The 21,907-nt window shown below is 54.3% G+C and overlaps 1 protein-coding gene and 6 non-coding genes across 7 annotated transcripts; 6 read left to right on the top strand and 1 right to left on the bottom strand.

Moving 5' to 3' along the window:
• Nucleotides 1-7,638: 7,638 nt before the first annotated feature.
• Nucleotides 7,639-7,730, top strand: MIR337 (microRNA mir-337). The gene has a single exon (NR_033011.1). It is a non-coding gene; the product is annotated as a microRNA mir-337 (primary transcript).
• Nucleotides 7,731-12,797: 5,067 nt separating this feature from the next.
• Nucleotides 12,798-17,682, bottom strand: RTL1 (retrotransposon Gag like 1). Its single transcript, XM_023628401.2, has one exon. It carries the CDS (start codon nt 17,244-17,246, stop codon nt 13,197-13,199), a length of 4,050 nt encoding a protein of 1,349 aa, XP_023484169.1. The 5' UTR covers nt 17,247-17,682; the 3' UTR covers nt 12,798-13,196.
• On the top strand, nt 13,505-13,593 carry MIR431 (microRNA mir-431). The gene has a single exon (NR_033028.1). It is a non-coding gene; the product is annotated as a microRNA mir-431 (primary transcript).
• MIR433 (microRNA mir-433) lies at nt 14,380-14,503 on the top strand. The gene has a single exon (NR_033030.1). It is a non-coding gene; the product is annotated as a microRNA mir-433 (primary transcript).
• Nucleotides 15,490-15,559, top strand: MIR127 (microRNA mir-127). The gene has a single exon (NR_033004.1). It is a non-coding gene; the product is annotated as a microRNA mir-127 (primary transcript).
• MIR432 (microRNA mir-432) lies at nt 16,970-17,058 on the top strand. The gene has a single exon (NR_033029.1). It is a non-coding gene; the product is annotated as a microRNA mir-432 (primary transcript).
• Nucleotides 17,170-17,231, top strand: MIR136 (microRNA mir-136). Its single transcript, NR_033006.1, has one exon. It is a non-coding gene; the product is annotated as a microRNA mir-136 (primary transcript).
• Nucleotides 17,683-21,907: the final 4,225 nt, after the last annotated feature.

A 21,907-nucleotide genomic window follows, 5' to 3' on the forward strand; every position in this document is an offset into this window, starting at 1 on the left:
TGTGAAACACTGAGTCTGTCCCCTACTCATGTGTCATGGGGCCCCTACTCCACTCATGTCACACGTATGTTCCTCACTATTGTGCCACATCCAGTCTTTCTTCCACCATGTGTAACACTGAGCCCCTCCCCCTACTTATCTATTAAACTAAGTCTGTCTTTCACTCGTGTTACACTGACCACCTCCCCTATTCATGTGTCATACCTAGTTTCTCACTCATTCATGTGTCACATGGAGCCTCTCCCCGACTCATGTCACACAGAGCCCCCTCCCCCACCTATGAGCCACACCTAGTCCCTGTTCCACTCATGTGTCACACTGAAACCCCCTAACCTGTGTGTCTCACTGAGTCCCTTCCCCACTTATGTCACATTACATTGAGCCTCTTCTCCACTCATGTGTCACATAGAGACCCTCTGTCACATAGAGCCCCTGTTTCACTCATGTGTCACACCAAGTACCCTCGCTCATGTTTTATACTAAATCCCTTCCCTGCTGTGTATCACACTGTGTTTCTCCCCCATTCACGTGCATACTGAGCCCCTCACCAACTCATGTCTCATATGGAACTCCTACCCGACTCCTCTGTCACACTGAGTCCCTCTGCCACTCACTGTCACACTGAGACCTGCCATTCATGGGCCACACTGAGCCCCTTCTGCACCCATGTCACACTGAATCCTCCCTGACTCATGTGTCATGCTAAACCTCTGCCTCCAATCATACAGTCCCCCTCCTATTCGTGTCATACTGAGTCCCTATCTAATCACGTGTCACACTGAATCCCCCCTCAGTGTCACACTGAGACCTCTGCCACTCACGTATCATATGGAGTCCTTCTCCCACCCACATGCCACCCCGACTCCCTCCCTCACTCCTGTGTCACATTGAGCCCCTCTTCCACTCTCATGTGTCGTACTGAGCTGCTTTCCTCACCCATGTGTTACAGTGAGCACCTCCCTCATTCATGTGTTATCCTGAGCCCCTCCTCTACTCATGTGTCATCTGGAGCCCTTCCCCACTCATGTGTCACACTGAGCCCCCACTCATATGTCAGATGATCCTCTCCCCACTCATGTATCACACTGTGCCCACTTCGACTCGTGTGTCTCAGAGCACCTCCTTCATGCATGTGACACACCAAACTCCCCACTCATGTGTCACACTGAGTCCCTTTCCTACTTACGTGTCACATGGAGTCCTTTCTCTGCCCATGTGTCACACAGAGCCCCTCCCCTATTCATATGTCACACTGAGCCCCTTCCCTCACTCATGTGTCACACTGGATCACTTCTCCACTCATGACTCACATGGAGCCCATCCTCCACCCATGCGTTAGACCCTGTACTCATGTGTCATACTAAGTGCCTCACTCGTTCATGTGTTATATGGAGCTCCTCCCCACCTGTGTTACATTGAGCCCCTCCCCCATTCATGTGTCACACAGAGTCTGTCCTCCCACCTTTGTGTCACACCAAGTCCTTTCCCTATTCGTGTCACATAGAGCTTCTTCTCCACCCATGTGTTCTGCAGAGTCCGTCCCCTATTCGTGTATCACATGGATCCCCTCCCTGACTCATGTCTCATCTAGACCCCCCAACCAATGTGCCATATGAAGTCTCTCCCCCACCCATGTGTTATACTGAGCACCTCCCCCACTCCTGCATCACACTGAAAATCCCTCCCCATTCATGTCTCATTTGTGTCACACACAGCCCCCCATTCGTGTCACACACAGGCCCTCTCACCCATGTCCTACACTGAGTCCTTGCTACACTCATGTGTCACTCTGAGCTCCTCCCCAACCTGTGTGTGACACTGACTCCCTCCCACTCATGTTTCTCCACACGTGTCTCTTAGAACCCCTATTCCACCCATGTGTCAAACTGAGCCCCGCAATTCATGTGTCACACTGACCCCTCCCTTCCTCCCTCCCTCCTGTGTCCCACTGAGTCCCTCCTCCTCTTAGGTATCATACGGAGTCCCTTTCTACTCGTGTCACATAGAGACTTTCCCCAGTTGTGTCACACTGAATCCCACCATTTTTACATCACACTGAGCCCCTTCTGCACCCACATGTCACACTGATCCGCCCCCCGTCTATGTGTCACATTCAGTGTGTCACACTGGGCTCCCTCCTCCACTCATGCATCACACTCAGTCCCTCCTCAGTCTTGTGTCACCTTGACCCTCACCAGCTTAGGTATCATGGGGTCCCTCACCCACTCATGTGTCACACAGACTCCCTCCTGCACTCGTGTATCACATAGAATACCTTTTTCACCCATGCGTCACACTCAGCCCCTCCAACACCCCTGTGTCACACTGAGTTCCACACTCATGTGTCACACTGAGTCCTTCCCCCACCCATATGTCGCGTATAGCCCCTCTCTCACTCACATGGCTCACCAAGTCCCACCAAGTCCCACTGCTCATTTGTCACATGGAACCCCTCCCTCACTCGTGTTACGTGAAGCCCCTCCCCCAACCTGTGTGCCACAATGAGCCCCGTTCTCATTGCAACACCTAGTACCTCCCCCATTCATGTCACATAGAGACACTCCCCCAGTCATGTGTCACTGAGCCCTTATCCTACTCATGTGTTACACCAAGACCCCCCCCACCTATTTGTAACGCCAGATCCCCCACTCATTCACGTGTTCCCACTGTCCCCCATCATGTGTCTTACTGAATCCCTCCCCCATTCATTTGTCACATTAGCCCCCCTCACCAGCTATGCATTACACTAAGCCCCTCCCCCACGTGTGTCATATAGATCCCCTCTGACGACAGTATGTCACGCTGAGCCTCTCTCTCTCATGTGTCACTCCCATATCCTTGTGTCACCACATGCCCTCTCCTACTCATGTGTCACATGGAGTCCCTCTCCCACTCATGTGGAATATGGAGCCTCTCCTCCACTCATGTGTCGCACTGAGTGTGGCCCACAACCCTGTGTCACAGTATGCCCCTCCCTTACACATGTGTCACACTGAGCCCCTCCCCTAGTCATGTGTCATGTGGATTCCCTCTCCCACTGTGTCAAATAGAGCCCCTCCCTCACTCCTGTGTCACACTGAACCCTTCCCACACCCCTGTGTCACGACAGGCCCCTCCCACATCCCTGTGTCACACTGGGCCCCTCCCACACCCTTTTGTGACAACACGCCCCTCCCTCACTCATGTGTCACACTGAGCCCCTCCCACACCCTTGTGTCACAACACGCCCCTCCCTCACTCATGTGTCACTCTGAGCCCCTCCCCTCATCGTGTCATATGGATTCCCTCTCCCACTGTGTCATATAGAGCCCTTCCCTCACTCATGTGTCACACTGAGTCCCTCCCAGACCCTGTGTCACAACACGCCCCTCCCTCACTCGTGTGTCACACAGAGCCCCTCCCCTCATCATGTGTCATATGGATTCCCTCTCCCACTGTGTCATATAGAGCCCCTCCCTCACTCATTTGTCACACTGAGTCCCTCCCACACCCCTGTGTCACAACACGCCCCTCCCTCACTCGTGTCACACTGAGTCCCTCCCACACCCTTGTGTCACAACACGCCCCTCCCTCACTCATGTGTCACACTGAGCCCCTCCCATAGCCGTGTCACAACACGCCCCTCACACACCCTTGTGTCACAACACGTGCCTCCCTCGCTCAAGTGTCACAGTGAACCCCTCCCCTAATCATGTATCATATGGATTCCCTCTCCCGCTAATGTGTCATATAGAGCCCCTCCCTCACTCGTGTGTCACACAGAACCCCTCCCACACCCCTGTGTCACAACACGCCCCTCCCTCACTCATGTGTCACACTGAGTCCCTCCCTAACCCTTGTGTCACAACATGCCCCTCCCTCACTCATGTGTCACACTGAGCCCCTCCACACCCTTGTGTCACAACACGCCCCTCCCTCACTCATGTGTCACACTGAGTCCCTCCCACACCCCTGTGTCACAACACACCCCTCCCACACCCTTGTGTCACAACATGCCTCTCCCACACCCCTGTGTCACAACACACCCCTCCCACACCCTTGTGTCACAACATGCCTCTCCCACACCCCTGTGCCACAACATGCCCCTCCCTCACTCAAGTGACACAGTGAGCCCCTCCCCTAATCATGTATCATATGGATTCCCTCTCCCACTAATGTGTCATATAGAGCCCCTCCCTCACTCATTTGTCACACTGAGTCCCTCCCACACCCCTGTGTCACAACACGCCTCTCCCACACCCCTGTGTCACAACACACCGCTCACACACCCTTGTGTCACAACACGCCCCTCCCTCCCTCGTCACACTGAGTCCCTCCCACACGCTTGTGTCACAACATGCCCCTCCCACACCCTTGTGTCACAACATGCCCCTCCCTCACTCGTGTGTCACACAGAACCCCTCCCACACCCCTGTGTCACAACACGCCCCTCCCTCACTCATGTGTCACACTGAGTCCCTCCCTAACCCTTGTGTCACAACATGCCTCTCTGTCACTCATTTGTCACACTAGCCCCTCCCACACCCTTGTGTCACAACACGCCTCTCCGTCACTCATTTGTCACACTGAACCCCTCCCACACCCTTGTGTCACAACACGCCCCTCCCTCACTCATGTGTCACACTGAGTCCCGCCCACACCCTTGTGTCACAACACGCCCCTCCCTCACTCATGTGTCACTGAGTCCCGCCCACACCCTTGTGTCTCAACACGCCCCTCCCTCACTCATGTGTCACACTGAGTCCCGCCCACACCCTTGTGTCACAACATGCCCCTCCCTCACACATGTATCACAACACGCCACTCTCCCTCAAGTGTCACACTGAGCCCCTCCCCTAATCATGTATCATATGGATTCCCTCTCCCACTAATGTTATATAGAGTTCCTCACTCATGTGTCACGCTGAGCCCCTCCCACATCCCTGTGTCACAACACGCCCCTCCTGCACTCATGTGTCACACTGAGCCCCTCCCACACCCGTGTCACAACACGCCCCTCCCGCACTCATGTATCACAACACGCCAGTCCCTCACTCAAGTGTCACACTGAGCCCGTCCCCTAATCATGTATCATATGGATTCCGTCTCCCACTAATGTGTTATATACAGTTCCTCACTCGTGTCACACTGAACCCCTCCCACACCCGTGTCACAACACGCCCCTCCCTCACTCGTGTCACACTGAGTCCCTCCCACACCCTTGTGTCACAACACGCCCCTCCCTCACTCATGTGTCACACTGAACCCCTCCCACACCCCTGTGTCACAACACGCCCCTCCCGCACTCATGTGTCACACTGAGCCCCTCCCACACCCGTGTCACAACACGCCCCTCCTGCACTCATGTATCACACTGAGCCCCTCCCATACCCTTGTGTCACAACATGCCCCTCACACACCCTTGTGTCACAACACGCCCCTCCCTCACCCGTGTCACGCTGAGCCCCTCCCACACCCTTGTGTCAGAACACGCCCCTCCCACACCCCTGTGTTACATGCCTCTCCCTCACCCATGGGTCACACTGAGCCCCTCCCACACCCCTGTGTCAGAACACGCCCCTCCCTCCCTCATGTGTCACCCTGAACCCCTCCCACACCCCTGTCACAATACGCCCCTCCCTCACTCGTGTGTCACACTCAACCCCTCCCACACCCTTGTGTCACACTGAGCCCCTCCCCTCATCACGGATCATATGGATTCCCTCTCCCGCTGTGTCATACAGAGCCCCTCACTAACTCATGTGTCACACTGAGTCCCTCCCACACCCCTGTCACAACGCGCCCCTCCCTCACCCATGTGTCACGTTGATCTCCTTCTCTATTCACGTATCGTATGGAGTCCCTTTCTTACTCAAGTATCATACAGAGCCCCTCCCTCCCTCATGTGTCACACTGAGCCCCTCCCCTCCTCATGTGTCACATGGAGTCCCTCTCCCACTCATGTCACACTGAGTCCCTGCCTCACTCATGTGCTGCACTTATTACCCCTGACTCGTGTCACATAGAGCCTCTCCTCAACCCATTTGTCACACTAAACCCTGTACCCGTGTGTCACACTGAGTCCCTCCTTACTCATTTGTTATATGGAGCCCCTCCCCCACTCATGTGTTACATGTAGCCCCTCCCCACCCTTGTGACACATGGAGCCATCTCCACTCACGTGTCACATGGAGGCCCTCCCCTACATATGTTGCATGGAGCTCCTCTCTTACCCATGTGTCACATGCAGCTCCTCATCCACCCATGTGTCACGTGGAGCCCTCCCCCAACACATGTTACATGGAGGGCCTCCCCAATGTGTATTGCATGGAGCCACTCCGTTACCCTTGTGTCATATGGAGTCCTTTCCCCACCCATGTGTCACATGGAGCCCTCCTCACTCACGTGTCACGTGGAGGCTCTTCCTTAAGTGTGTCGCATGGAGCCACTCCAATGCCTGTGTGTCACATGGAGCCATTCTCTACCGTGTGTCACATGGAGCCCCTCCCCCAGCCATGTGTCACATGGAACCCCTTCCCCACCACGTGTCACATGGAGCCCTTCGCCCCACCACGTGTCACATGGAGCCCCTTCCCCACCACGTGTCACATGAAGCCCCTTCCCCACCACGTGTCACATGGAGCCCCTCCCCCACCACGTGTCACATGGAGCCCCTTCCCCACCACGTGTCACATGGAGCCCTTCACCCCCTCCCTCGCCTTCCCCCCTCCTGTCCCCAGTTCTCCTTAGGGCCAGAACTCCGCACCCTGGAGCTTTTCTTCCATGTGCTGTTTAGGGGATCTTCTGTCATTAAGTCATTAATTCAGCAATAACGGTGTTATTGAACACCTACCGTGTGCCAGGCCGTGCATCTGTGGGAGAGTGTGTTGATGGTGCTGGTGGCTGCTGAGTCTGTGGCGAGGCCTGCAGCAGGGGAAGGCGGGCACGGTGGTCAAGAAAGATGGGCAGGGACCAGGGAAGCTCTTTATTTTTTAAAAACAACTTTATTGGATATCTGCATGCACGCAGTCCAGCCCCTGAAGTGCACATGTCCGTGGTTTCAGTTTATTCACAGATACAGGCAACCATCAGCAATTCGGTTTTGGAGTCGTTCTGTCATTTATCCTGTAGCCTTTACCTGTCACCCCATCTCCCCCTCCCCCATCCTCCGACCCTGAGTAACCCCTGGCTGCTTTTTGTCTCAGGGAAACTAACCTCCTCTTGGGCTCAGTGACACCTCACTAGCTTCCCAGAGGTGTCCTGACACAGACGGTGAGGCAGGAAAAGTGGCCGGGAGTAGAAAGCTGCAGAGGGGGGAAATCCGAGCCCCTGATGCCCACTCACAGCTCCTGTGCCAGCTCAGGTCTGCTGCCCCTGGGGTCCCCAGGCTCCATGCCCTAGCCTGTCTCCACAGCCTCCTGAGGCCTCCCTGTGGAGCCCAGCTAAGGGAGACCCAGGCCCTGGCCAGAGGAGGCAGCGGCAGGCCGCGGTCGGGCGAGGCACGCAGGCACCACCGTGCTGCAGGTCCCCAGCGGCGGGCAGTGCCGCCTGGGCTGGCTGTCCCTTACCGTCACTGCTGTCACCACGAGCAGCTGCTAGTGGCAGGTCCCACCTGCCGTCCGGGGTGCACACAATGCTTCCGGGAGGAGGGTCGCGGCCGTAGTCAGTAGGTGGGGGGTGAGAACGGCTTCATACAGGAGCTGATGCGCAGTTACCCAGCTCCTATGAGATGCCTTTCCTCACCCCTTCACCTCGCGCAGCCCCCGGGCCCTCCTCGGCACCCCCGGCTGCACAGGGGTGCGTCTTCGAGCTTGCTGCTGCCCCGCCTCCACCTGGCGAGCTCCTCTCTCTCTCTCTCTTCTGCAGCTCCCCAGCTCCTGGAGGTGAGGGCCGGAGCCCCCGGGCCGTCTCTGAGGCCCCCCTCTCAGAGGGAAGGCTGGGTCCCCTGTGGGATACTCCCCAGGGCTGGGCACTTGGTGGCCATGAGCAGACAGGCCAGAGATGGAGATAGGGCCGGCCCTGGGGCTTTTGCCTGCTGTTGATGGGGCTGCGGCTGTGCTCCCATAGGCAGCCCTCTGAGGGGACCCAGCTCCCAGGACACATGGGCAGGCTTTGCAGGGACGTGCCCTTTGTTCCCAGGACTGGGGGGCGCGGCTTGGACAGAGCAGGCTGACCCTTCCCACTGCCACAGGAGGAGGGTCTCCTTGAGGGGCCTTAGCCTCTACCCAGGATTCTTTCATGACCAGGAGGCTGAGGCCCCTCACAGGCGGCTGCTTACTCTCTCCCTAAACCGGGTCTGGAGACACTCCCAGCTTCCCATGGATTCCCGACTCTGGGTCCGGCCTCCCTGAGCCAGAGGCTGTCAGCAGGTGCCCCCTTCTTCCCCTTGTCCTGCCCTGCCCAGGCTGGGTGCCTGAGGGCACTAGACCAGTGTCCCCCTGTGCCATGGCCCTCGTCTTTTGTGTCCCCCACTAACTCAGGTCCTGTGCATGGTGGGAGGTGACCTGTGCCAAGCCCCTGTGCTACTGGAATCATTAACCCATTGACCAGCCATGGCAGCCAGCCCAGGCACACGCATGGGGTGGCAGCGTAGGGGGAGGCCTTGCCCACAGCGTGATGCCCTTAGAGTGGGACAGGAGGGGCTGGATTTCCGTCTCCCTTCCCCTGCCTCCTAACTCTTGACCCCTTCTTTACCCCCCATCCCCCACCCCGGTCCTGCACCTCCCCCCTCTGCCCATCTTCATACCTTTTATCCTTCACAGCATCAGGAGGTCCTTGTTGTTCAGGAAGGCCTTTCTGACCAGGGAATAGCTTGAACAAAGGCAGGGGGACTTCAGGAGTGGTGGGAGTATGTTGTGTGTGCCCTTGTTGGGTCAAGTGGGTCAGAACAAGACATGACACAGGGAAGACTGAGGTCCTGGGAGGCCTCAGTGTCAGCCAAAGGAAGGCCTTTCACCTACTCAGGAATGCCCTTGGGGATATATAAGAGCTCCGAGGGGTGGACAGTATGTGACACACGGTTGGCGGTGGTTCTCCAGCCTCCCGGGCACCAGGGCCCTGAATCTCCATGTTTGACAAGCTCCCCAGTGACTGCCCAGGGCCGCGCTTTGAGAAGCGCCTGTAGGAAGTGGTCGGAACACGGCGCTGCCGTCTCCGTGCTCCTGCCTCCACTAACCTGCTGGCCCGCCACCGCCGAGGCCGGCCACACTTGCTCTGTCCTCTTTTCTGGGGCTGCTCTTCTTTACCCTTGGGCTTTGGCTGCCTGGGTAGCTGTTGAAATCTTAGGTTGAAGGCGTTTCAGAAATGTATCCTCTGTTGTGGAAGACCCTGCGTAGGGGCCAGGATGAGGGTCCCAGTTAGGGCCCAGAGCACCTCTTAGTGGTGCCCATCGGCCCGGCAGCAGGGCCTGGGTGTGGGGGGCAGGGTGTGGGGGGTGTGGGAATGGCGCCCCGGTGGGCGAGGAGGAGACTTCAGGTTTCTGCTAGCCTAGCTCCCCCCACACCCCCTAGCACAGGGTGGGGCAGCACGGCGGGGGGCTGCATCAGAGGCCCCTAATTGGACCTGCGGCCGCCAGCGGGAGGGATGGACACACCTGGACCTGAGTGGTGAGTAGCCGTCAGCTGCCTGGGAGTGTTGCATGGCCCAGAGACAGGCCCAGCGTGCTCCAGGCCTGCGGGCTGGAGCGCTAGGGGCATCTGTGGGGGTGGGCCGGGCGGGGAAGGGAGGTGGGAGAGGGGTTGACAGCCTCACCTGGGCTGGAACTCGGGGCTGACCCGGTCCCTGGACGCCATCAGAGCTCCCCGGATGCCGGTGATCTTGGGGGTGGGGAGGAGGTGGATGCGGGGACCGCTCAGCGGCGGCCTGGAGTGGGCCGTGTGCCTGTGTCCGGGGACCCTGCTGTCCAGAGGAACTAGGTGCTTGTCTTGATCTTTCACCTTTTTTGTGGCGTGATGTCATAACCCAGTATGTCATTTAATGCTAAGTTTCTCTTTTTTCTTTCAGAAGAAAAAAGGTTTGTATTATGTTTTTTAAACTCTTTCTAGGAAGGTGGGGACAGCATTGATGGTCATTCTCCTCAGCCTGGGGGCTGCCTCTCTTCCCTGTCAATGGAGATAAAGGACCTCTGGTTGGATTGGGGCGGGGGACCCCGTGAGGCACGTGTGTGTGCGTGTTGACTGTGCGTGAGCGTGTGCGCCGTCATGGGCCTTTGGAGTCCCTGCTGTAGGGCAGGCAGATTGTTTGGTGATGAATTCTCCATTTGGCCTTAGCTGAGAGGTCATCCCTTTGCCCCTCCACTGGCACTGGCCTGGCAGGTGCTGGGACACAAGGGGTCCTCCGTCCATCCTCCAGTCGCCCAGGGTAGCCCCTGCCAAGCAGGCACACAGGTTTGCCCTGGAGGTCTAGCCTGTGGGACCCCCAGGTGGCCTGAGCAAGGGGCCAGTGCTGGGAGCGGCCTCCCCACCATGACTCCAGGCTCCACCACAAAGGAGTTCACGCCAAGAGTGACATCTGGATTTGGGAGCCCCCGCAGACAATGCCATCTGGAAACGAAGGAATTTTTAGGAACCAGGGGCCCTTGGAGGTTGTGTCCTGTTGCCCCCGAGACTTCTCTTTCCTTTCACCATGTCCCCATTTGACGATGGGAAAGCGTGCCCGACAGCCACCAGCCAGGGTCACCCAGCAGGTTGGGTTTGGGACTACTAAGCGTTCTTGCAGCTGAGCCGCTGACCCATGGGACCTGCCCTTGGTCTCTTGGGGCTGCTGCTAGGTGGACAGACAGACAGATGTGTGCCCTGGGCTCCGGGGCCACAGTAAGGTGTATGTGGGGGTCGTTCCTGGGTCCTGCAGCCATAGGTGTGCAGAGTGGGCGTGGCAGGGGTTGAGTGGCCCAGGGTGAGAGGGCAGAGGTCAGCAGGACAGGCCCCAGTCGTGGTTCTGTTCCTCACTGCTTGGTGGCCACCAGCAGATTGCCTGCCCTCTTGGGGCCTTGGTTTCCCCAAGTTGATCCTGAACCAGAGGTCTGAGCAGTCCATGCAGGGGTGGAGGTGGAGGACAGGAGCCTGAGGGCTGATTGCGCCGAGCTCTTTCTTCCTGACCCTTTGAGTCCTCACAGCAGCCCTGAGGGGTTCGAGCCACAGATGAGGAAACTGAGCCTGGGAGAGGGGTGTGCAGCCAGTCAGCAGGGGGTAGGTGGGGGTGAGAGAAGCCCAGGGGTACGGCTGAGCCCCTGGCTTGAACCTGGGGATCCTGACCGTGATCTCTTGGTGCTGCCATCAGGGGTAGATGCCTTGGACAAATGGATGGGTGGGCGACGGCCTGTTGCCACTGGGGACCAGTGAGGGCACAGGGTGTGAGCCTGGTGGAGGACACGGAAGTCCAGGGGTCAGTGAGAGACATGGCTTCCCATAGGGTGGGGCGAGGCGGGGCGGGCCTGTGAGGGGGATGGGAAGTCAGGCCCCTGCAGAGCCCCCTGACTTTTGAATGAACCTGAGATCTGCTTAGTGATCTCACGGTGCCACCGTCGGGGGGCAGATTCCAGTGCTAAGAGGGCAGATCTGGGGTCCATGGTGCCATGTATGAGGGTCCATGTGCACGGACCTCAGTGTCAGGCCCCCTCTCCCAGTTGAGGTTCCAGGTCACACCAGGAGTGGTCCCTGTCCGGCTACTGCCCAGTGTGGAGGGGCAGGGGCAGTGTGCCCTGGGAGGTCAGAGGCCGCTGCTGGATGGGTGGCCCCTGAGGCCAGGCAGAGGGGCCCCTGGACAGCGTGTGCTGGACTGTGGGATGAGTGAGCCCTGAGTGAACCCTGAGTGAGTGAGTGCTCCCTCCTTGCGGCCCTCGCCCACTTGGGACCCCTCCCCCTTCCTAGGTCGTGCGCCCTCAGAACGTCCATTCTGCCACTTTTCTGGCAGTGTGACCTCGACCTTCCCCCCAGGGGGTGTTGGGGAGAACTGCTTGAAGCCAGGGCTCCTGGTCACAGACCCTCTGAATTAGAGGGGTCTGCCCCCTGCCCTTCTCTCACTTCTTGTGTGGGAATAAGACCAAGGCCAGAGGTGGGATTTGGATTTCTGGGGTCCCTAGTCCAGACCCTCAGGAAGAGGCAGCTCCCAGTGTCCCCCACCCCCAGCTTCTGTGCCAGGTGCCAGGTGGGGCTTGTCTCAGGGGGGAGCCCAGCCGCCCACCTGCCCCCTTCCACCCTCCGCCCTGCCTGTCCCCCACCCTTCACCTTCAGAACAAATCACAAAGTCAGAGAATCTTTTATTCTGCTTTATTTGGGGGTAGAAAGGTGAGGGAGGGGGGAAAGGGGCAGAAGGGTCTCCTCCCCGTGGCAGGGAGCAGTGGTCTGGTGGGAGCACTCTCAGTTCCTCGGCACAGTCTGCTGAGGGTCTCGGGCCTTCCTCAGTTTCTCTGGAGCCACCTCCCCTTGTCATGGGCCTTGGGGCCCCTGTGCCGTCAGTGCTGGGTGTGGGGAGGGAGGCTCGGTGTCCTGCAGAGTCACGGAGACTCTCAAAGCTGCACGTCCGGTAAGTCCTGGTACGTCGGGATGTTCCGTGGAGTAGCACTGTCCAGGTGAGAGCCCAGAGCGCAGGGTCAGGCAGAGTCAGTGTCGAGGGAGCTGAACCAGACTTGGGGGGTGGGCGGCTTTGCAGTGGGTGGGGGGAGGGGGCACACGGCACAGCACGAGACGTGGGGAGGTGGGGTTGGGGGCCCAGGGGAGCAGGAGCACCGGTGGTGGAGGTAGAAGAAGTCAGTGGAGCACCCGAGGTCAGTGTCCCAGTGGCACATGGTGGCCACTTGTCACTCGGGGAGGGTGGGGGGGTGGTCCCTGGCATCTGCTTGCTTGGCTGTGCCTGCTGTGCCTGATTTCTCACCTGCCCTTGGGTCATGGGGTCATCTGCCCATCACTGCTTCCTCCTCTCATTGATCTCACTCCCAGTTGCAGGCCTGGGACCTAGAGAATTAAGACGGGGGTTGTGTAGCCCTGAGGTTGCTCTGGGTCTCTGATGGTTGGATAGTCCTTAGCACAGATGACGTTGCTGGTTAATGAGTTGAAGAAAGTTTTGCCCTTCAGAAGTAGGTTCCCCTTGGGTCCGGAGTAGCAGGAAGGGGGCACTGGGTCTGAGCGGAGCAGGCTGAGGCACGGGGAGGCTGGAGGAGATCCTGTGGGCTGTTCTGGGGCAGAGGAGTGGAGGGGCTCCTGGCTGGCGAGGAGGCGTGTTCAGTTGAGGTCTGAGTCTTCCTCCTCCTCGTCCTCCTCGGGTATTTCCTCCAGCCTGGCTTCTTCCCTGGGTGGGGTCACCCGGATGATGGGGAGTGGAGCTTGTGCGTAAATGCCGGTCAGGAAGTGGGTCAGGGCCCTGGCCATTGGCCCCGGGCTGGCCACGCTGGGCTGTCTGTGGGTGCTGCGGACGTAGAGTTGGCGGTTGTTCAGGATGGCAAGGACTTGGGAGTCCCCGGGGACTCGTTGGTGGGGTCGCAGGGCCAGGGTGGTGTCGGTGGCTAGGGCCTCCTGCACGTCGTCCTGCTCGTCCTGCGAGGTGTCTTGCAGGCCGTCATGCAGGCCACACTGACGGTAACGTTGCAGGTCGTCTTGCAGGGCTTCTCGCAAGACGACATCTTCATCACCAACGACGTGCAGCTCCAGGTAGCGGTTCTCGAGAAGGAGGGGGCTGGTTCCCTCTTGCAGGGCAACTCTGACACCGAAGAACTCACGCAGCGTCAGCCAGAGCCTGGGCATGAATGGCGGGCCCCGGCGGGTCTGGGGGACCAGGGCGGTTTGCTGCCGGTGGCCAGGGCGCAGGAATAACTCAGCCAGCTCCTCGGCTGGGATGGTGTTAGTGCCCATGAGAGGCGGCATCTGGGCGAGCAGCTGAGTGATGGCAGGGGCGATGCCACTGCCTGTGAGGAGGGACGTGTCCAGGATGAGTCGCAGCGAGCGCCTGGGTGGGGGCTGAGCCACCTCCAGGGTGGGCGCGGGCAGCAGCGCGAGGGGCCGCCGCAGCTTCAGGAGTGCGAGGAGTGCTGCCACGGCCAGGATGTTCTTCCAGAAGAGGAGGCCTCGGAAGAAGTGCAGAATGACTGCCCTGATCTGGGCTATGCTGAAATGGGCAAGCAAGCTGCTCAGTATTTGGTCAGTTGGTATCAGAGCCAGGAACTCCTGCTGGAGGGTCTGCCCATTTGTCTCATCCTGGTGAGGGGCATCTCCATTCTCTTCTTCCCCGGATTCTGGTAGCTGATCCCTGAGGGATCTTCTTGTAGCCAAAAGCATTAGTGACCGAGTGGCAGTGTTGTGCTGGAGAGCTCTTTGGTTGAGGTTTCTCACAGGTGGCAGAGATCGGCCGCCATCTTGTTCTGGCCGCTCCATGACGTCAAAGTTGAAGTGGGAGAAGAAGAAGACCCAATGCCCGGGGAGAAGTACGGTGAGCCTGTCATTATTCAGAGAGGCTAGATCCTCTGTGTTAAGAAGGATCATGATGGGCTCCTCGGTGTTCTCCAGGTAGCGGCACCACACCATGAAGGCAGCCCTTATTGGAAGAATCTTCATCTCCAGTTGAGAGTAGTCGACCTCAATAGGAGAGATGTTTCGGGAGTAGAAAGCGCAGGAGACTCTCTTGCCAGTTTGGTTGTCTATTTGGATCAGGGAGGCGTGCAGAGCCGTCTTGGTGACGCCTGTTTCCAAGTAGAACGGGTTCTGGGGCTTAGGGTGGTGGAGAAGGGGCGCCTGGCGGAAAGCCCGCTTCAGGCATTCGAAGGCCTCTTGCTCCTCGTCTCCCCAGAAGAACGGTTCGCTGGTCAGCAGCTGCCTCACCAGGGCCTCCGTGATGATGGTGAAGCGCTCCACAAAGTGCCGGTAGGGGAAGGTGAATTCGATTAGGTGTCGCAGGGACTTCTTAGAGCCAGGGACGGGGTACCCTGTCACAGTGGTCACGATGCTCTTGTTTAGCTTCACCCCTTTGGGGGTCATGACGAATCCCAGGAATTCGACAGTATGTCTGTGGAACTGGCTCCTGTCCAGTGAGCAGTAGACGTTGTGATGGCGGAAACGGACCAGGACGTGGCGGACGTGTTGGAGGTGTTCCTCCTGGCTCATGGAGTAGATCAGGACGTCCTGCCCGTAAGAGAGCACAAAGTAACCCAGCATGTCCTTTAGGATAAAGTGAATCACCTTCTGAGGGATGACAGGGTCTGAGGATAGCTGAAAGGGCTTGTAGCTCTCCATCTCTTGAAGCTCCAAACCAAACGCTGCTCTCCATACATCTTCCGCTTGGCATACGTTCATGCTTTCCTCCACAATGGTCCCACGCAGCTCCAGCTTTGTGAACCATGTAGCTCCGTGTAACTGGTCGAATAGTTCTGGAATCATCTGTATGTAGTCCTGTCTGTTGGTCAGCATGTCCTGCAGATCCCAGAATTCATCCCGTAGCCTGGCTCTTTCTTGCATCCTGGCACCCACAGGTTCCCAAGGCGCGGTGGAGGGACATTCGTAAAAGGTCTCGCTGTGATCACTGTCTCCAGCCTGCTGAAGCTCAGAGGGCTCTGATTCAGAAAGATCATCGGATCCGTCTGAGCTTGGCTGGTCGGAAGTCTCATCATCTGCTTCCTTCGGGTTAAACACGTCGGCCAGGTCGGAGTACAGGGGCGGCAGTGCGGGCAGCAGGCGGATGGCATGTCTTTCCAGCGCGATGCATGGTTGGGGTGGGCGGAGGCAGTTCTTCAGGCAGTAGGGAGAGTGAAAGGTGCAGCGGCCTTTGATCCAGTCGACCTCGGGGGCGTGGACTTGGAGCCACTTGGTGCCCAGTATCACGGAGAAGTTGGGTGAAGGAACAATGTCGAATTCGAGGGTCTCCTGGTGGTTCTGATGAATGCACACCAGGGGTTCGGTGTAGAGCCAGACCGGGTGGTCGCCGATCAGTGAGCCATCCCTGGTTTGGATCGACTGTGGGTAGGGCTTCTCATAGAGCTCCACGTAGTGCTCTTGGGCAAACCGCTCATCCATGAAGTTGGCGCCTGCCCCTGAGTCGACCAGGGCCTGAACCGCGACGCTGTGGTAGGGGTTCACTCTCACCATGAGCAGCAGGAAGAGATGGTCGCGATCGATGGTGGGGTGGACTTCGCAGGGAAGCCAGCTGCTGACCTTCCACCTCTCTGGAGCAGGTGAGTCAATCCAGGTCAGGTTCCGCGGGCGGGCCTCTGGGGGCAGCCTGAGCATTGCCCTTCTCTCTGCCAGTTTGTCTTCTATTTGCAGGACGAGCACAATCAGATTCTGCAGCGAATCCGGCTGAGGGACTCGGAAGAGATGATGCCTGATCTCTTCGTTGAGCCCGTGGCACAGGTGGGCTTGCAGGACTTCATCTGGCCAGCCCAAGGTGGGTACCAGGCCTTGGAACTCATTGATGTACTCGATGGCGGGGCGATCCCCCTGCCTGATGTTGAACATGGCCTCTTCCGCCACGCGCAGTGCCTGCCGGTACTCAAACATGTCGGACATGGCCTCCAGGAAGGCTGGGAAGTTGTTAAGCAGAGGGCTGTCTTCTTCCACCAGAGCATTGGCCCATTCTAAGGCTAAGCCTGAGAGGTGGCAGATGACGTACCCAACTCGCAGGCGGTCGCTGTAGAACATTCTTGGGCAGCTTTGTAAGATGAGTTGGCAGAGCACGATGAACTCGCGGTATTCTCTGCGATCGCCCGAGAACTGCTTCGGGAGGGGCAGTTGGCCTGCGCTGATCCCTCTCATCAAGATCTCTTCTGCTACTCTTTGTTGTTCTCTGAGGTCTTGCATTCGGAAGTAGAGAGAGATGATGGACCTCACCTTGGCCATGGTTTCTGCAGTCGAGATCTCGGTCTGCTCTTCAGGACCCCTCACTTCTCCCGATTTAGCCAGGTTGGTGTTGTCGCCTTGCCCTTCCTGGGCTCCCCAGGGGTTGACTGATGCTTCTTCCATTCTACCAGGTGCCTCACTGAATGGATCCCCCACTTCCTGATGTGAACCAATGCGTGACTCCTCCAGGTCTTGGAGTAGGTCATTGGGTGGATCCTTTATTTCCCTATGTGGGCCACTGGATGGCTCCTCCATGTCTTGGAGGAGATCAATGGGCAGCTCTTTCATTTCCTGGGCCGGGCCACTGGCCAGCCCTGCCGCCTCCTGCTCTCCACTGCCTGATGTCTCCACGGTGGTGTTGGATGAGCCCTCGGAGGACTCCATTTGTTTTGATGATGGATTCTTACGCTCCATCATCGTCTCAAATGAGTCTTCAGAGGGTTCTATCATGTCGTCGGATGGAAAAGAGGGTTCTCTGAAGACTGGTAAGATTGCGATGCGTCCGGTCAGCGACTCGGGCTGCAGGGATCAGAACCTGGGGGTGGGAACGAGGGTGGGGAGTAAAGGCAATAGTTTAGGATTTCGTGAGGTGAGGGTCAGGTTCTCCAGGACAAATCAGATGCCCAAGTCATGAGAACAGGGAGAAACTGCGGAAGGTCTCTTGGTGTCCATCTTGGGGTACCCCCAGGAAGAGAATATCTGTCAACCCCTGACCTTCTCGCCTCCTCTCCCAGGCTTACTCTGCCTGTCTGGCCTGCCCACTCCCTTGTGGCTGTGAGAAATTCACAGCCCATAAATTTTGTGGAGCGATGGGCCCAGAGCGGCTGCCATGGCAGGCAGGCACCTGGCAGGATACATGAGCCGCTTCATTTTACCCTGGCACATGTGTGCCTAGTCAATCCACTTTCCCTTCTCTGGTCACCCAGAAGTCACAGGGGTCACACCTCAGTGCTGTCCAGAGCTGTCCTTGGCAGGCTGGCTGCTCTGCAGCAAGCTTGGCCTCCTTGGTGGTGAGGCAGGGATCTCTAGCAAAGATGCTACCGTTTAACAGGTTCATGGAAGGAGGAGCAAATGGGCAGTTGGCCACTGTCCCATCAGTTGGGTCAGCGGCCCCAAATAGCTCTTATTTCCTCCCCCAGATTCAAAGTAGAAATTGCGGGGGTCGGATATAGAGATCTGGATTCTGGCTTTTATTTTTTCTATAAACATTTATAAGACACCTACTATGTGCCAGAGAATTTGTGACTTGATTCTAACTCTGAATTTTTGATGATCTTTCTTCCTCTCTTTCGTCTCCTTCCATTGCTGTGTTCTCCGCAGCTCTGAGCTGTTAGGAGCTCTGTAAATCACCTCCTCGCCCCTCCTGAGATTTCCCCTTTCCCGGGATTGCCCTCTTTGTTTGTGGGGGTTTAGGAACTTCAAACATTTGGCCTCAATTCCACAGGTGCCAACGTATTTATACCCCCTCCAGTGTTACCAGGTGGGGCTGGCCTCTTCAAGCAAGCAGACACTCCCTTCCCTGTTACTGGTGGTCCCCCCAGATTACGGATGTGTCTAGAAGAGTTGGGATGTTGAGTAAGGGGTGGGGGGAGGGCATGACATTTCTTTGACGTCTGATTGTCTTGGGGTGGATTCTTGAGAATCTAGTCATAGGTGGTTCTAGCGGGCAGAGACTGTATTTAAAGAGATGTTTTGGTTGGGGTTGTTTGCACATTTCTTCTCATGGGGGCAGAGCAAGTTTTGTTCTGATTATCCGATAGATTCGCTCTGCGGTTACCTCTCTCTATATATTTAGCACCTTTGTTACTTTTCAGTTTTCTTCTTCGCCACTGGGCTGATCTATTAAAAAAACGTGCATTGTCTTACATAAAACTTCTCATTGGCTCAAATCCAACCTTTCCAACAAGACGCAAAATTCTGATCTGTTGTTTGTCAAAATTAAGTACATTCTTGTTAGCATGACAGTTCAATCTGATTCTGCAGGCCCTCTGATTAAAACCGTTTGCTGTTTATTTACTGTCTACGATATGAAATTTAAACCTTCTACCCATAAAAATTCTTGACATATAAACTCACCAAAGTCATTTTCTGGCTAAAATTTAAAGGCCTTAGTATCATAAAAAATTCTTATCATGTCATTCCTCAAAGCATGATGTCCAAATTAGGTAAAATCATCACCACCATCACCATCATAACCATCACCATCTCTGTCTCCATCATAGCAACATATACATAGCACATTGCATAAATTAACTCATTCCTTCTTCGTAAATGTCCTGTAAGGTTATATTATTATTGCAAAATTCCAAGTCTCTAATATAATGTTCTAATTGAAATACAAAATTTGACTACGTAATTCATTTGCAGACTCATCTGTTAGAAATAAAAATCTCAGTATGTCTCTTAAAATTCTTAAAACCCTGTATTAGCTAAAATTTAAAATTTAAAAGTTTTAAATTGGCTAGAATTTAAAAATTTAAGTTGGCTAAAATTTAAACTTTAAAATCTCAACTTGTCTCTTAAAACCTTTTATTGGCTAAAATTTTAAAGATTTAAATTGGCTAAAATTTAAAATATCTCGGTGTGTCTCTTAAAACCTTTTATTGGCTAAAATTTAAAATAAACTCCTTAACAAGATGATTTACAAACTAGATTGTAGCCCCTTCTTAATATAAAGTCTCCACTTCTTCACATATTTACAAATCTGATGTAACTGATCAAATCCTTCAACTTTGCTGTCTTCAACCTAAAATCTAATATCCTCAGCGTGTTATAAAAACCTCATCTTAATATTCCTTGACATCAAGGTTCAAATTTTAGCAGGATGCATAAAAGTTATCTGGTAACTTTTCTATTTAAAACTTCGAAAAGTTTCTTCTCATTGCCTATAATGTGAAGTTCCAGTCACTTAGCATAAAATAAAAGTTTTTGTCATGTAATTTGTCTGCAAACTGATGGGTATAAAACTTTACCAGGCCACTCCTGAAACCCTTCATTGACTTCATCCCAAACCTCTAAGCATGATCTAAAAATCTGAGTATGTTATACCTCAAAATAAAAAGTCACACTTCCTTGCAAGATAGATGTAACTTCTGATTAAAGCCTTATAATATCTTTTATCACCTATGAGATAAGATCTAAACTCCTTAGCATAAAATACACATTTTACTGTATAATCTCTGTAGATTGCTCTTATAAATACAGAAATTTTGCCATGCCACTCTCTTAAAATCTCTTAAAGACTGAAGTCCAAATTGCTTAGCACGACACAAAATTGCGATCCTCTCGTTCCTCAAAATAGCGTCCACGCTTCTTAGCATGCTCTGTAAATTCGGTCCTAGCACCTTTGCTTGCGACCTGCCTGCCTCGGTATTACTTGCTATCCATGATCCAGTTCCTCAGCATACAGAACAGACAGGGTGCACTTATGCCAAAGGCTGCCTCCTCTGAGCTGTCGATGCTGGTTCGATATCTAGTTCATCAAATCCAGACACCTTACCACAAAATATGTTTTTTCCAGCTAATTCCCCTGGAGACAAAACTCTCATCAGTCGCTCCTTAAAACCCTTTCCTGGCTAAAATCCAGATCCCTCTGCATGAGGGTTCATCCCCGAGCTCATATCCCTCCCCAAATGAAATGCTCGAATGCCTTCCACTCTCACGTAAAATCATATCTCTTTGGCATGTTATAAAAATCGGATCATATTATCTTCACCATAAAAATCCACTCTTGTAGCCAAAATGTCTAAGTTTGATCACGTAACTCCCCTCTTTAAAACTTTTTAAGGTTTCTTCATTTTCTGTGACGTCAAGCGCCGACTACTTAAGATAAAATGCAGTGTTCTACCATGAGATTTATCTTCAGACTGGTCTATAAAAACTCAAATATCTCACTCCATCATTCTTTTCAACATTTTATTAGCTTAAATCCAGACTTACGAGCATGATATAAAAATTCGATCTTGTCATCCCTTAAAATTCACATTTCCTAGCACAGTCTATAAAATTGGATCTTAGAACTCCACCTTAAAATCTTACAGTGTCTCTTAATTGTGGAACTGTGGAATAAGAGTCCCAATTCTTAGCACAAAACATGAATTTTATTTTCTTATTTCACTGCATACTATTTATCAAATTCAAATAAACTCAACCGTGTATCTCTCTTAGAACTTTTTATTGGCTAAAGTCAAATTCCTAGGCGTGTGCAAAAATCTGTGATGTCAGAGCCTCAAAATAAATTCCGAATTTCTTTGCATATTCCCAGTGTTGATCATGTAACTCCTCTGATTAAAGTCTTTCAACTTTGGTATCAACATCAGTCAAATCTTCTTGGCATGCTCCGCAAGTCAGCCTTTGGCATTCTCTCAACATATAAGGTCCAAATGTTTTAGCATGAGACTGAAATTTGTGGCTGTTAGTTTTCTATTTACAATTTTTCAAATCTTTCCTCATTGCCTGTAATTTAAAGTCCAAAGCTGTTAGCCTTCAGCTACGTTTTATCATGTTTTCCTTTAGACTTATCTCTGCGCAAGCAAGAATCTCATCCTTGCATTTCTTAAAACCCTTTGGCAAGACTCCAACATCCTTAGCATGATATCAAAGTTTGACCCTGTCACTCCTCACAATAAAGTCCAGATTTCTTCCCTCAAACACCAAATCTGTTCACGAAACCACCACTTAAAATCTTGTAACGCATCTTCATCACTAACGAAATTTCTCAACAACCCAGCCCAGCACCCACATTTAATCATTGTGTTCTCAGTTTAAAACCTTTCACGTTCCATGTCCCCAACGTAAAATCCAGGTATCTGAGCATGAGATGAACATCGGACAAAGTATTTGTTTTATTGAAAAGTCTTTGCGCTGCTCTTCGTTACTTAGGAGAGAAAGCCTCGGTCCTCTGCAGGAGACCAACATTGTTCACCATCTACAATTTCTAGGTCCGGTTCCTCGTTCCTCTCATAGTTCACCCCTGGAGGACTGGGTTTCTGATTTCCTGCCCCCAAACACATCTTGATTTTATCGTCCCAGGTCTTTGTAAGTTTAAGCTCATCTCCTGCCTGTCATTCATTAATTCACACAGCAGCATGTCCTGGTTGTTTTTTCTGGGC

This window comes from Equus caballus, chromosome 24, assembly GCF_041296265.1.
Source record: "Equus caballus isolate H_3958 breed thoroughbred chromosome 24, TB-T2T, whole genome shotgun sequence".
Lineage (NCBI taxonomy): Eukaryota > Metazoa > Chordata > Mammalia > Perissodactyla > Equidae > Equus > Equus caballus.